This window comes from Pelmatolapia mariae, linkage group LG12, assembly GCF_036321145.2.
Source record: "Pelmatolapia mariae isolate MD_Pm_ZW linkage group LG12, Pm_UMD_F_2, whole genome shotgun sequence".
NCBI classification, from domain to species: domain Eukaryota; kingdom Metazoa; phylum Chordata; class Actinopteri; order Cichliformes; family Cichlidae; genus Pelmatolapia; species Pelmatolapia mariae.
The window spans coordinates 20971864-20987004 of record NC_086237.1 but is presented as its reverse complement, the minus strand read 5'-3'; the positions used below and the strand labels follow the sequence as shown (position 1 = coordinate 20987004).

At 39.9% G+C, this 15141-nt stretch overlaps 2 protein-coding genes across 2 annotated transcripts in view; one reads left to right on the top strand and one right to left on the bottom strand.

Annotated features, from left to right (window-relative positions):
* The window catches only part of LOC135933686 (versican core protein-like), a 47899-nt gene extending 44160 nt beyond the window's left edge, over nt 1-3739 (top strand). The window contains exons 11-15 of the mRNA XM_065471806.1: nt 418-576; nt 853-935; nt 2962-3106; nt 3227-3409; nt 3582-3739. Coding sequence (XP_065327878.1) covers nt 418-576; nt 853-935; nt 2962-3106; nt 3227-3409; nt 3582-3739 — 728 coding nt within the window. The remainder of the gene's footprint in view (nt 1-417; nt 577-852; nt 936-2961; nt 3107-3226; nt 3410-3581) is intronic.
* A 3676-nt stretch (nt 3740-7415) lies between these two features.
* On the bottom strand, nt 7416-14818 carry LOC134638665 (hyaluronan and proteoglycan link protein 1-like). Its single transcript, XM_063489454.1, has 4 exons — nt 14535-14818; nt 9770-10114; nt 9074-9373; nt 7416-8957 (listed from the first exon to the last, which is right to left on the bottom strand). Exons 1-4 carry the CDS (start codon nt 14611-14613, stop codon nt 8668-8670), a joined length of 1014 nt encoding a protein of 337 aa, XP_063345524.1. The 5' UTR covers nt 14614-14818; the 3' UTR covers nt 7416-8667.
* Between the last annotated feature and the right edge of the window lie 323 nt (nt 14819-15141).

Here is a 15141-nt window from a genome sequence, read left to right as displayed (position 1 = left end):
AAGATAGATTATATCTATCTTTTTGTGTATTAGACTTCCAAGGCTGAATTAAGGAGAGGGGACGGATAAACAGACTCTATACTAAAGTGTATAAGTTTAGAAATACATGCCATTAACAGAGTAAAGCTTCAGAGTTTGAAATAAATCTGATCTGTTTATGTCTGAACTAATACATTAGTTTATTACATTTCTGATTTATGCAGAATCACATACACCAACAGAAGGTCTGATGGATCAGTTTGCTCCTGTGTAAGGCCTAGATCAGATAATGCCATAAATGTTAGTTTGTGAGACTGATGCATGGATTGAATTAAGAGCTAAAGTCTATTCCTCAGTTTATTTCATGTCTGTTGATCTGTTGCACATCTCTTTCTGTTTTCTGTATACCTCATTCCCTCTCACTCTGTCTTCTATCAGATACAGAAACATGTGACTACGGCTGGCATAAGTTTCAAGGCCACTGCTACAAGTACTTCCCTCAGAGGAAAAACTGGGACACAGCGGAGAGAGAGTGCCGCATCAATGGGGCTCATCTCACAAGCATCCTGTCCCACGAGGAGCAACAATATGTCAACCGTAAGTTCACGACAGGTGTAAATAATTAATAATACTTTTGATAAATGTGATAAAGATGATACTTAATAAAAAAAAACGAATTAATGGGAAATTTTCTCTCATAAAGCCAACTCAAGAACAAATACGTGTTTGGGTAGAGACTATGCAAGATAAGGGTTCGAGCAATGAAAACGTCCACGTTATCTTGGGCTTTCTCCTGCACTTTCTCTGACTTACCAGTCCTAAAATGGAAATAGGCTAACTGAGGAATGTAACTGGTTGTGTTTTACTTGGCAGGTCTTGGACAGGACTACCAGTGGATCGGCCTGAATGATAAGATGTATGACAACGACTTCCGCTGGACCGATGGTCGTCCTATGGTAAGACAGGATGCTTTCTTACATATTATCGACTCAACAAACATGGCACCGGAGCAGTGTAAATATGCGCAATGCTGTTGACAGATTTAGTCATTTAGGGAGGGTCTTTCCTTTCTGGGAGTCGCATTGCCGTTCTCATGACGCATTCTCCTCCGCCTCATGTCGCTACACCCCGGTGACCGCTGTGGTAATAAATCTGATGGAGAACATGGTGTATTTCCTTTTAACTCCTATTAATGAGTATGAGCTCTGCGTAGAAAAACAAATAGCTTCCACAAAGCAAAAATAAATTAATTAATTAAAAGTTAGAGTTAATATTTGCTATAGTCCTTCTAGCTGCTGACCACTAAACAGAAAAGAAACTAAACACAATATATAGTGTGCTTAAGATTTGCACACACTGACGTTCTTGCTTCAAAGATGCCCTTCCAGAGCCAGAGAAAAGCAGGAAGCATTGAGCCAGCCTGGGGGTTAAAAGATAAGCACAGGCCTGCTGTGGAGGCTGTTTCACTGCTGAAAGAATGAGGAGTGATGAAGGTGTGAGTGACACAGCGGAGAGGGGACTTTGTCAGGCGTAGACAGGTACGGTTCCTCTTTATCCCCCATACTCATGAGTGGGCCCAACCAACAGGCAACCACCCAGGGAAAAAGGCCACCAAAGCAGGCAGACACACAGATGGACAGCACCTGTGCTCAGCTGTAGAATGAGTAAAAAAAAAAAAAAAATACACTGGATTGAGGGTGCCCAGGGGGTCTGTGTGGGTGGTCACCTCCAGTGGACTTAAATGTAATAAATAAGACTGATTTTAAATAACTGTGAACTATTTACAACGGCAAAAGAAAAGACCAGTGATTAAATAATTACTATAGAGAATTGAAACACACAGGCTGGAAAATCTTCGGATGTGTGTTTAGGTGTGGGTGATCAAAGTTTGTTTGAATGTTCTGAAGAGGATGCAGACCTGCTGAGGAGTTGATGGGTCAGCCATTTGTTAACCTGAAGCAAGCTGAGCAGGAAGTCAGAGCATGTTTGTTAACCATAATGAGAGAGCAGCGGAGCCTCAAGGCATGATTGGTGGGGTGAGGGGGGTGGGGGTCTGTCACAGCTTTGAAGAAAGCTTTTGAACCTAGAATGTGCTGAAAGACTGCAGGTAGCACCGATGCCAGCTCGAATGCCTCGCAGCATTGCAGCTGTGTGTATGCTGTATTAATGTATGAATGTACATGTGCTGTTGTGGAATTTTGTTCCTGGAGATGTACAATCGTAACGCTTGACATGTCGGCTAATGATGAAAAGACATCACATACTAATGGTTGTCCGTTATCCCAAAACTCTGTAGTGTGAAAGACACATTAGTTGTTACACGGGATACCAGTCATGCCAAGTAGGTGATACTGAATCAGGGGTGTAGACTGCACTGACTATAAAATCCAAGCTACTCTTATTTTTGTGTAAATAGTAGGTTACTGTGACATTTACAGCAGGATAATGCAGATGGCTCTTCTCTGGACAAAGTTTATGAGCCCATTTTATAAACCTTTCGTTTTTGCCTTTTGAGTCTGATTTGCTCAGAATTGGCCTACATAAAGATACACTTTCTCCCTCTTGTGGACAGTAATTAGAATTGCAATGATGAAAAGGAAATGGAAAAAGAAAAGGATTTTGGCTTCACTTTTTTTCTAGCGAGATATGTAGCAGGCACAATATTTGTAGTGATTTGGTAACCTTTACCGTACAAGTGCCTATTGGTATACACATTGCCCTAACAAGCAAAAAATCCTCAGTTCGATCTTGGGAGGAGACGCTATTCCCTTTTGGCTTGTGTCAGGAAGGACATTTGGTGTAAAAATCTGCCAAATCAAATATGAAGAGCTACTGCTGCAGTGATCCTTCAACAGGAGTGTCTATAGATAATGTCTGTAAATAGTGTCTATTTTACTAATAAAAAAGCAAAGCTGTTAGGCTTAGAATGTAAGCCTAACAGCTTACAGTAATGTTTTACTCTGTTGCCTGCTCTTATTTTAGCAATATGAAAACTGGAGGCCCAACCAGCCTGACAGCTTCTTCTCTACTGGCGAGGACTGTGTGGTGATGATATGGCATGAGGATGGTCAGTGGAATGATGTTCCTTGCAACTACCACCTCACTTTCACCTGCAAGAAGGGCACAGGTAAAAAACAAACAAACAAACAAAAAAATCCACTTTTTAAAAATTTTTTTAGGTAAAAATGCAAACCCATAGTTCCTGTAAAATTCCTTATCAAATGCCTTTGTCTCGTCTGGTTTACAGTGGCCTGTAGTCAGCCTCCTGTGGTAGAGAATGCACGTTTCTTTGGGACAACACGTGAACGGTATGAGATCAACTCGCTGGTGAGGTACCAGTGCCGTACAGGCTTTATTCAGAGACATGTCCCAACTATCCGTTGTCGTGGGAATGGACGATGGGATATCCCTAAAATCAGCTGCATGAACCGTAAGTACACAAAGTGTTGCTCTCAATAGAGAGACATTACTCTGATATGTATGGAGTGCCAAAAGTGCCAAAACTGAAAAAAAAATATAACATTTAGTATGCTATCCATTGTGTAAGATTTTGACAAATAATTATAGTTTGAGAGCTAAAATGTGATTTTTCCCCTCAACAGCCTCAAGCTATCAGAGGACCTTTATCAGAAGGCATCAGCACAATAGTCTCTACAGCATCCACAACTTCAAGAACTGGCAAGATGAGTCCTTCCACTTTCGTCATCAGCGCTACCGAGGAAGGAGACACAAAATAGAACATAAGCGGAAGACGCAGTGATTGTCAAATAACATGGCACAGCCTACCTGAGACGAGAGCACGTGCCAGATGCTTGTTTGAAAAGAACAAAAAAAAGCACATGAGAAAACTTATCAAAGAAAAAAAAAAAAACAAATAACCTGCAGTTTTTGCCAGTGGAATCTTACAAAGTGCCTTTTATAGAGATGTAGATACAAGACTTTTTCTTATCAAGGGGCACTATTTTATAATAATGCCAATGTGGATTAAAAAAAAGTTTCAGCTGGCTACTGGAAAAGCAAAAACTACTCTTATCATACTTAAAAAAAACCTGAAATCATCCTTTTTCATGACGGTTGTCTAGTCAATTTTAAAATCAACTGGGCTATTTAAAATCTATGCAAGTGTTCATTTTTTAATAGAAAGAAAGAGATTATACTGCTCATGTAAAGATTAATATTGTGCTGTTTTAATTTGGGCTTCCTTTTTATTGCGCTTGCAAAGAACTCATATCGCATGAGTTAAACATTATGTTGCATACAAAGAACTATAAACCTTCTTACATACAGATCTTTTCCCAGTATTTATAGCTCATTCTATAAGGGGGCAAATTATACCCTGACATGGTTTGACAGGTTTCCTGTATAGTAGTTATTCACATTCTAGATTAAAATATCACAAGTCTGGGGAAAGTTTTTCACTGATCGCTTGGTTATCAGCTTCTTTGTGATGGCAGCTTTTAGTACCAAATTATCACCTTTCATTCTCTTCTGCTGTCATCAGATATATGTCAGACTAAATGTTTATAAAGAGATTTCTATAGATAGATTTTAAAAAATGTAACTGACATTTTCTTTTGTAGGAGACAGTTCAATATGAAAGATTGCTCTCTAAGTGCCTATCGACAAAGCCTTTATCAACAGATGGAAATTGATGACTATCGTCTACTTCAAAGGGAAAGTGTAGCTCAAGAAGCCTCTATTTTCTGCTCAAATATGTTCATTGCATGGCCTTTAATTAGTCACAACAGCATGTTTACAATAACTTTAATGCTGTGCATAATCACACACCAAAGACTCTTGCTGTCATCTGTTGTGGGGTAGCTTATATCTAAGTCTTTTTTTTTCTTTTGGTATGATTTCTAAAAAATTTGTTTCTGTTATTGTGGTCAATTAAAATCAGTCGTTGAGAGAATGTATTTTGTGAATCACTCAGAAAGACTTGAACGTAACAGCTGTTTAGGCAGAGATGCGTATAATTTATTTTCAAGCTGCTCTTGATTGCTTTACTTGTTTTACTGATAAAATATGATTCTGTCACTTGGTCCTCCCGGGGATTCTTTTTAAATATTTTTATTGTTTGTTCACCAGGACGCCGGCAACATTTGCATGCTAACAGTCTAAAAGTAATTACTCAGCAATATGATCCATTTACATGCCTTCTTCTTTTTCTTTCTTCTTCTTTGTTTTTTTTTTGTTTTTCAACTTTAATGGCAACAGTGGACCAAAGAACTCAGAGACACACATCAGCAATAATCTGCATCGATTTTGTTCTGTAACATTAACAGACGTGAATTTTTTTTAAGGAGAAATGTTGTTTTGTTGTCTGAGTATTTGTCTGTGTGTTTTAGCCTTGATGTGCACATAATATAATTTTATATTTATAAGTGTTTCTTTTTTTAAAGATTACTTTACAATGTGAATGTTTGGTACGTTTGTGAATTTAAAAAAAAAAAAACTCTGTTTTTTTAACTGTTGTTTTTCCTGCTTTAAATCACCAATGAAATAAAAATAAAGATACAAATATTATTTACTTACAAAATTAAATTTGTTGACCAGATTTTTTGCAGATCTTATTCAGATCTAATTAGTCCAGAGTTTGTCCTTCTTGTAATGTTTTGATAGTGTAGCAATCTTATTACACTTTTCTTTATTATGATTAGAGTTTTTATTATATAGGAAATGTGCTGCAAAATTGCAGAAGCCAGGTAATGAAGTTGAACAAATTTTAAAACATGGGTCTTCTTGTACTAAGGCAGATTTAGGATGCAGTGTGCACTACATTGATTTCCCCAGCAGGTAGTGCTATCAGCCTTACTCATGAACCGGAGATTTTTTCTGCTATCACGTTTCATTTTTTTTAGCACCCACACAACTTATGGACACTAAGCATATAATGATGAATTTAAACTTCATGTGAATCGCACTGTGTGGAAAATCATACCAGTATCCAATTTTTCAAAGTATTGCGGTGTCTTACACATACATCACACACTTGTAGAAAAACCTATCAGACATGCTCTGCAAGCCTGTTGGTAGACAGTTGGTACATCCAGGGGGAGAAGATAGGAAGTGGCAATGCGAATGTGAATTGTAGCAAACATATTGAGCTAAAACTGGATTAGGGAAAAGTGATGCCATGCAGAAAAGGCTGATGCTTCAGTACTGTGAACCTGCATAAGGATACCCCACTACTTTTCTCTTTTCTTTTTAGTGAATAGCATGAGTAAAAGTGGTCTTCTTGAAAAACATCTTGAGTCTACATGCTGGTGCATAAAGGATCCACATGAATTCCCTGGGTGGAAAATCAGAAGCTTTTTGACTACATTACCTTTCACTACTACTCCCACAGTGCCTGTTTATGCAGCAGCCACTTGGAGTTCACATTGTTGCTTACTAATAACACAAAGCACCATTACCTGAGTAGCAACATCAGGTTGGTCATTGTAATCTGTGTGCAAGTTAAGGTTGCTGCGTTTTTGTTGCTGCGTTTTTGCTGCCAACTCTGTCATTAGAGGAGACGTGACTTGTGATTAATGGCCGCTCCTTGATGCTCCGCATCGAGTCAGACCTGCAATCCTGCCTCATGAAGTGCAGATGTCTCGAAAACCTTTACCCCTAGGCCCGAGTTTCACTGGGATTTAACAGAAGTTCTAGATTTATTTTGGAAATGAAATGCTCCCAAGCTCTTACTGACTTCTTCAGCTTAGCAGGCACCTTAGAATAAAGTGTACCATTCACTTAATGCCATAATGTTTTGGGTTTTTTATTTTCCAGACATGCATATCTGGAATTCTGTCAAGCATCTGGGATGTAGCTAAATAGCTAGACTAGTGCACTGCACTGGACTGGTTGAAGTCAACAGACTGCTCATTGATTTGACTGTCTGCCTAAACACACAGAGGCCCAAAGAACAGCTCACTTGATGCCAGCTGTTTAAATACATGTATATAGTCTTTTGTATAATACAAGTGCAAAAATGTATAGTTTATGTACACAGTTTATTCCTCAAAAATATCTGCTGTTGCTTTTAGCTGCATTATCCAAAAAAAGTTACCTAAGATGGATCGCACACATTTACATTTGTCTAGCATTTCCCTGCTGTATCCACCTAAATCTGACCCCGTTCCCAGAGATTCCCACAAGCCTCTTAAAGACTGTGCTACTGTTCCCTTTGTCTGACTTAGTAGTGGGTTGGGAGCCTGGCACTGAAGATAAAAATGGCAAAGAATAAATGAATGTGGGGAGAGTCTAATCTTAAGTCTTTTCAGTTGACATGGCTTTACGCCAAATTCATGGCCTCCAATTTGGCAACTTAAACAATCCCATTTAGGTCCCTGCTTAAACTTCAACATCTCCACATGCTGCATGATTTTGCTCCAGTAAAATAAGAAGGAATGCAATTTTTAAAAAAGGAATATATGATTCAAAATGGATTTAAGAGTTGTGTTCTTTATTTCAAACAGCTTCATTTGAAAAGGTAAAAGGTGCTAAGATACAAAATGTTTTTTCCTTGACAACTTGAGTTTTATTATTACAAACAATGCATCACCACATTATTGCATGTGTTCTACAGTGAGTGCCATATCTCTGTATCTCTAGAAAAGTTTTGTTGCACCTCTAATTACCATCTGTGAGTGTGATTGATCATCAAAATACGAATTGAAATTTTGCAGCTCATAGCCACAATATGAAGATGTGCAACTGTATCAGTGGTCATGTGCAACCAAACATTTAATAGTCATATATTAACTGCTGTAACATTAGATTTCTTCTAGGAAATGCCACTCATGTGTTGGGACAAATCACATCTTCAGTTTAACTTCTCCGCTAAAATCCTACTAGTGTTAGAAACTTAATCTGTAGTTTTTCTTGAAAAGCACATTATGCACATGTAAAAAATAAACAACAACAAAAAACTATCAGTAACCCATCATTAAAAAGTAAAAACCTTTTGTTAGGACAAAAGAATATATTGGATTAGATTATAGTGGTCTTTCCGACTGTAACTGGAAATTGTGGTAATTGAAGCTTTCACAGCAAAAAGAATTGTAGACCAAAACGTTTACCTTCATTTTCTTTGCAAATATTTTGATCACAACTATTCTTTTTCAGTTTCAGAAGCTAAAAGCAAACAACATGCAAACGATCACTTTGTGCAGGGTAACAAGTACCCATAGCAGTTTGTAATAAATTTAACGTAATTCCCAAATGCGGAACTCGATAAAAATAAAATGTCACACTTTTTTGTTCTTGCAGACTTCAAAGCAGCACATGTCAGCTGCACGTGTGCATATTTGCACTACATTTGGAACTTCACAAATCCAATCATTTTTTGCGGGACACAAACTATAGTCAGATTATGCTAACCATTTACTTCTCTGTCTCTGTTTCATCAGTCACACATTGACAAAATAGACCTTTACTTAATACTCTGTGTAAAACCAATGAAAGCCACCTATAGGAAAATGCAAAACATAATAGCTACAAGTCATTTTCTTGATTCTTAGGAGGGTATAAGATGTATGCATGTATGTATATATATGTATTTTTAGGGTTATCACAGCTTTAGAAAGGTACTGGGTTCATGCTAGATTAGATCAAAAGCTTATCTGCTTCATTGTTGATTTTACTGGTTGTGGCTTTTGCTGCTCTTTGGTGGTCATGGCTTCTTTAGACCTATCTAACCCATCACTGATCAGGCTCGTAGCAATACACGCCATAGGACTTCACTGTCTTGTCGGGAAACCCAACAAAGCGCACTGCTGCTTCTGTGGGGCTGCAGTTCTTCCGTGGCCTGGAGATGGGGTACCGGACACTTCCATCAGCCAGCCAGCCGGCATCACAGCGATCATAGCCTTCAAGCTTCCAGGCAGCAAACATGTGGCCCACCTTGGCAATCTCTGCACCGTTATCTCTGCATGCCTCCACAGCCTCATCGAAGGTCAGCCTCTCAGGCTGGACCAGCCAGTAGAAACGACCTGACAGCAGATAAGGCAAACAAGACAGAATAATTCAAGCAGATGTGCTACTATATAAACGTACTAGTCTTTGTGGTCACTGCGTTTCATGTAAAAAGACATTTTTATAAACTGACCTTTGAGTGCAGTAGTATAGCAGAACACATCAAATTGCCTAATCTTCTCTTGGCGTCCATAGGTTCTGAGGCCAGGCCCATTGTTGGAGCCACCACAAGGATGTCTGGGTTTGGTGATAGGATACTGCACTGTGCCGTCACTTAACCATCCAGCGTTGCACCAATCCAACCCGCGTTTCCACGCATCAAGCAGCTGTTCATGTGAGGCAATCACAGCTTCCTGGTCCTCACAGGTTTGCACGGCATCGTGGAAGTTCAGGTTGTATCGGCCCGAAGGGGGGGAGTATGGGAACACGACACCTGAACGAAGTAGATCAGATGAAATTATGATGATAATGCTTTAAGTTATTGGTATTAAGGATAAACTCTGAATATATATATATATATATATATATATATATATATGTAGATAGATAGATAGATATATGAGGAAGAAAGCACGTGTTGTCTCTCTCGTTTTTTTCTCTCTTGAATATTATATATAGAATATAATTTTGCTGAATACAGTATAATAGTACAGTAGATAGTACAATCCCGTTCGGGGGGGATACGTTCGTGATGCTGCATGATAACAAGCATATACCAGGTTTTTTTTATGAAATTGAATACATTATTAAATGAATTTCAAAAAAGTGTAAGTATGGAAATAGTAACAAAACAAAATAACAAAATAAAACCAAATAAAACAGGACTTACCAGTCATCAGACCAGCATGCACCTCCAAGATGACCTCTTGCAGTGAATCTTCAATCCCATTGTCGACGTCACAGTGATATTTTCCCTTGTCGTCCATGGAGACTTCAGTCATTATTAAGGAGGCATCTTCATTGTCGAGCCCCTGCAAGAAGACACGGCCCTCAAAGCTCCCATAGGCCCTCATGTGTGGTCCCATTTTAACCAGCACATCCTCGTTCAGAGCTTCATCATCTTCCACCTTTGTCCATTTTATCCGGTGTCCATTGTCGCCAAAGGACACCGTGTCTGAGGACAAGATCCTGCAAGGCAGGGTGATGTTGCCACCTAGTTCAGCAGAAACCTTGACTAGAAAAGAAGAAATATGATATAACCTTTCTGCTCTTGTTTAGAATTATGATACTTGGATAAAAAAATTAAACAAACAAAACGTTTGTATAACTTTTTTATGTAATGATTTTCAATGCAAAAAAGGGAAAAAATTTGTAGAAACACTTTTTTAAACTTCTCCTTGTTGCCCTTTTTTGTTTGCCTTTTTAATGAAACAGCTACACTAGGTATTTTGGCATGTCTATAATGTTTGTATTATTGTAATATACAATACACAGTGTGACATCTGAAGCATTGCATCACACAAAGCCAGTGAAGAGTCTGGAGTCTGTTTGGTTTATTAAATGTAATATTGGGCACCGGCCAGTCCTCAGCCCTGAAAGCCAATAATCCTTTTTCAGTCTCCTTCCTGCTGTTGTCAGTACTTGCACTTATAAGCCGTTGGTTCCTCAGCATTAACCCGCAAAATGAAGTGCTTTTCTTTCATCCAGTACATCTGATTTGTGTTAAGTGTGTCAGGCACATAAATAATGGGAAAAGAGAACAGATAATATTGTTGACAAAATACAGAATCTAGCTGTCATCATTATTTCTTTTACTTATTTCCTCTGTGCACTCCCTCTCTATCTTTCCTGTCCAAGCTAGGCCAGCCTTTAACTCAAAATGACAGGTCATCTGTGTCTCACCACCGGTTCCCATCCTCTATCTTTAGACCTCACAGGGCTTGCTTAGTTAAGACCCCAGCCAGGAAAGAGAGTGGGGGCTGTCTGTGCCAGACAATAACGAGCACTAGATAAATGTATGTAGACAGGACCACTGACACCCCCTGCCACTATCCACAACCTATAAACACACCACAGTTTAACCTTTTAACAGTCTAACTTGTAAACATAAGTGAGGTAAGGCAAGAAGCACCGCACAAGACTTTTTTATTATATTCATAAATAACCCGTCTTGTTCTTTAAGTTTCGGGTACTCATTAAAAAGTATAGGTGCTACTCTGTGTCTTTTCTCACTCACTCAGTATGGATGATCTGCATGTAAGTCTGCAGTCAGCTTCTGATTTCTGACTGAGGATGCAGCTTTCATGTTGAAGGCCTTTCACTTTGAGCAGCCACACCTGAGCATGACTGGAATACTGTGTCGCTGGCTCTTCAGCGGGAAACATTTCCCACATGGCTATTACAGGAAATAAAAGTAGACAGTGGCTTTGACTCTGCTCAAACCACAACCTTCCCTCAGAACACACACACTCACAGTGGAGTGACACTGAATGAACCTCTCGTCAAACGCCTGCCGAAACTGTCCCGGTTCACACAGTAGAAGTGTGTCTGGAGTTCGTTCAGTGGTTCTCAGATCATTAGAATTGAGAACTCCAGCGCGAGGAATTAATTAGCAAAGGCAGTGCTGACAGACCTAATCTACCCTTCAGTCTCACCTTATGCCACTCTAAACTCTATGTTCTCATTTCTTTCATGAGGCTGCACATGCCAGTGACTACCTCTATTACCAAATCACCACACCCATTGCCTCACTTGCCTCTTGAGTGGTCAGCGAGACGCCAGGTATTTTATGAGCTCGGAAAAACACTTCTGCCGCTGCTAATTGCCAGTGTCTGGACAAGAGTCGTCTTTGCCCGTGTTGTCAGAGAGAAATGACTCACAGCTTCGCCGTGCCTCGTAAATTCTCTGCATGGGTAACGCTGTGCATGAAGTAGAATTGAAACCTGAGGCATCCAGGATGACTGAACTGGCAGAGGTAAGGGCAATGCTGACATCAACACAGACTCACCAGATGTAATTACAGCCAACAGTGATGTCTGAAATTATTAGAAAACAGAGTAAAGGGCTTCATTGTAGTGTCTCGTGAGAACACTGTTCGAATGTTAAATCAAGAGCCTCTGTGTGAGCTGTAACCCTGAGGAGGACGGAGTCGATTCAGTGAATGCTGAAGTATGAACTGCTTGGGATGATGTTAAACGAAGGCACAGTAAATAAATTTGTCTTTTTATTTGTTCTACACCCTTGACAGTTACAATCCCAGAGAGACAGATGCATGTTAAAGCAACTCCTGAATTTCTCCTGCTCCTGCAGTTACCACTAGACAGACATCCCAGAGGAGACTGTGGCCCTGGCCATGCGAGACATGCTGCACATATAAAGCAACAGCCTACTGCGGGTAGTAATCCTTCTGGGAAGAGAGGGAAGCCTTTCTTTTCTTTGCCATTCTCCAACCGTCTGCAACCCTCTGAGGCCCAAGGTGGTTCCAAATTGTCATAATTACTGGTGGTCAAATAATAGGGAACCATTATGACTGACACTTTTGTCAACTGTGCAGCAGAGAATGAAAAATAAAGGAACACATGTATAAGGCAAAAAAAAAACAACCCAAAACATAAATGAACACATGTGTAGGGCAATAAAAAGAAGCTTAGCAGCTGCAGCCAAGACCTACTGCCATTTTATTACCAAGCACAGTTCAGTCTCACTGTGTAAAAGGTGGTTTTAGCAAATGATTGGAACCATCTGCTTCTTTGCAACACTGAAGTGGAAATGATCTTTACAGTGATCCAGGTCCACTCAGTGCCCCATGCATCATTTTATACTCTTACTATACTGTATACTGTGTAACCCCTGAGCCTTTCCTGCATGAAGTTACTAAACAATCAACATTAAAGATCTCTCTTTGAAAGGATGAAGCTCTGCAGAGCAACAGTCTGCATGTTTATATCTCCTTGTGCACAAAATGCCACACCCTCTAGCAGAGCGAGCAATGCTTTACAACATCCCAAAGTGTCGCTCTCTTCTGTTGCTGGCCCACTTGTGTCAATATGGAGAAAGAATTAACAAGTGCAGCTGGGATAAACACAGCAGGCCAACTCCTACACACGTATGCCAATAAGCTCTTTCCTGTATTCTGTCATGCAAAACAAGTGCACACACAAAAAACGTGTGTGTGCACATCCTCGGTACAAGCGCACCATAGATTGCCATCAGAGTGATTTGTTAAATTTCTGTTGAGCTTAATAATACAGGATCAATACCACCAAAAACGTGCCTCTGCGAACATTTCGTCTCCTACCCTAAACACATCTTCTCCTCACCCCAGGCCTCATTTGCAGCCAAGCCCCTTTTCCCACTCTACCACAGTAGCAACCAGGCCAGGCTTCAGTAACCAACAACCACAGTAAGCATTAGACTTAACAGACTATTACTTCACAGGAAAAGACAGAGTCATTTGGCCGCTGTTCAGCATGGGGCTCTATACATTTGGCTGTGGGTCATTAATCTTAACTCCGCTCCTGTCAGGCTGCCTGCTACCATGGGCTGATTTCCAAAAGCTCCCAGTGGCAGAGTGAGTCAGTAGGTATAAGGACAGGCAACGCCCCTCGAACTGAGGGAGAATACACAGCTCATGTGGCTAATAAAATATACTGTACGGAACAATGGCAGCTGGCTTGGGCTCAGCAAATGCTTTTACACAATTCAGGCAATGACATCATATAAATGAACACACAAACACACACTTGTGACATCACCTGCAAATTTTTAAATGTTTGAATGACAAAAAAACAAACAAAAAAAACATAAGCTCTCCTCCTAGAATGAAATTCTTGTCCCAACAGATGAGCCGTTTCCTCTGCTCCTGAAAGAGAGACAGCTGAGACATTCCTAATTTGACATCTACTGAGTCAGCTTGCAGAGCTGCTGAAAGCACATTAAATATCAGTCAATACATATAACATGAGGGTGTCTCCAGCAATTCCCTTTTTTCTTTCTCTGCAGCGCTAGATCTAGCTGTGTTTTATTGGGAGCAGCTTCATCTCATGGTGTCATTCTGTAGGCAGGTGTGAATTTGAAATTACAACAGCATTATGATGGAGTGCAGGGGCTCCTTGGAAAGATTTCTCTAAGTTTTCATTTTGTGTCTGAAACAAATAGTGTCAGAAAGTTTAAAAAAAAAATCAACACCATAAATCACATTAAAGTCAGCATTTACATCCACAAAAAGGGGGACAAGCACTACTAGCCCAATTTAATCCACTGCAGCACTTGTGACCTATTTTAGGAGGACAACCAGTGGTATTACTCATTCAGCAGAGTGGGTAGGAAGCCCCTATGAATGGCAAGGGTAATTTATTCACCAGCCTGTCCGTGCTAGGGTGGTCTGTATGCAGCACATCAGTGAGTGTAATGCTGAGTTACACTGTGTCTGTGTGAGCGTTACCCCAGAGATGTGTTTGTTACCTGCTGCTACAACGACGCCGTTATAAGACAAGCTTTTGCTGGGGTACCACTTTGCTCAGGCTCCTTGCACAGCTCATCCCCCTTTACATATCCCCCCGCACGCACATGATTGATGCAACATCATGCATTTATAAAAGATCACACACACATACAGGCCATGTTAAACTATTTCACATCATTTTAAATCTTACCTGTTAAGATCGTCTCTTCACTGTATGCACTGCCAGCCAGGATCAAGCAGACTATAGTGATGCACAGCAGCCTCATCATTTTCTCTCTCTCTTTTTATTTTTTGCAAAAAGTGATCCTTTTGCTAAAGAAAATTAAGCAAAATGTTAGACGCTAAAATGTAATTTATCTATAATGTAAATATTTAAAGAAAGCTGAGCGCTTTTTCTTCTCTTTCAATTTTTACTAATCAGCTACCCCCTCCTTTTTTTCCGTTTGTTCAGCAGTCGCCTGTGGTGCTACTGGAAAGTTTGGGCTCCTCAGAGGTCCAAACAAGTGCCTTTTATTGTAGCCCAGCATGTTTGAGACCACTCCTTCTCCCCTCAGCCCATCACCATGTAGAAGCTGTAAATCAGCCCCCCTTTGCCACTTTTTATTTAAAAAAAAAAAAAAAAAGCAACAAAAAACTCTTTTCTCTCAGGAGAAAAAAGGACAGAGCAAAACTTTAGACAATTAACCTGCTTGTGATTATCCAGAAGGTTCTGTGTATTTGATAGAAGGCAAATTTTAATGACCTATTTGTGGTGTAGTATGGATCACAGTAACAGTCACACCAGTTAGTAAAAACAT

Coding starts and splice junctions, on each gene's coding strand:
- LOC134638665 (XM_063489454.1), bottom strand. CDS start 14,613: ATGATGAGGCTGCTGTGCATCACTATAGTCTGCTTGATCCTGGCTGGC. Junction 10,115..14,534: donor TGAAGAGACGATCTTAACAG/GTAAGATTTAAA, acceptor CTTCTTTTCTAG/TCAAGGTTTCTGCTGAACTA. Junction 9,374..9,769: donor GCATGCTGGTCTGATGACTG/GTAAGTCCTGTT, acceptor TACTTCGTTCAG/GTGTCGTGTTCCCATACTCC.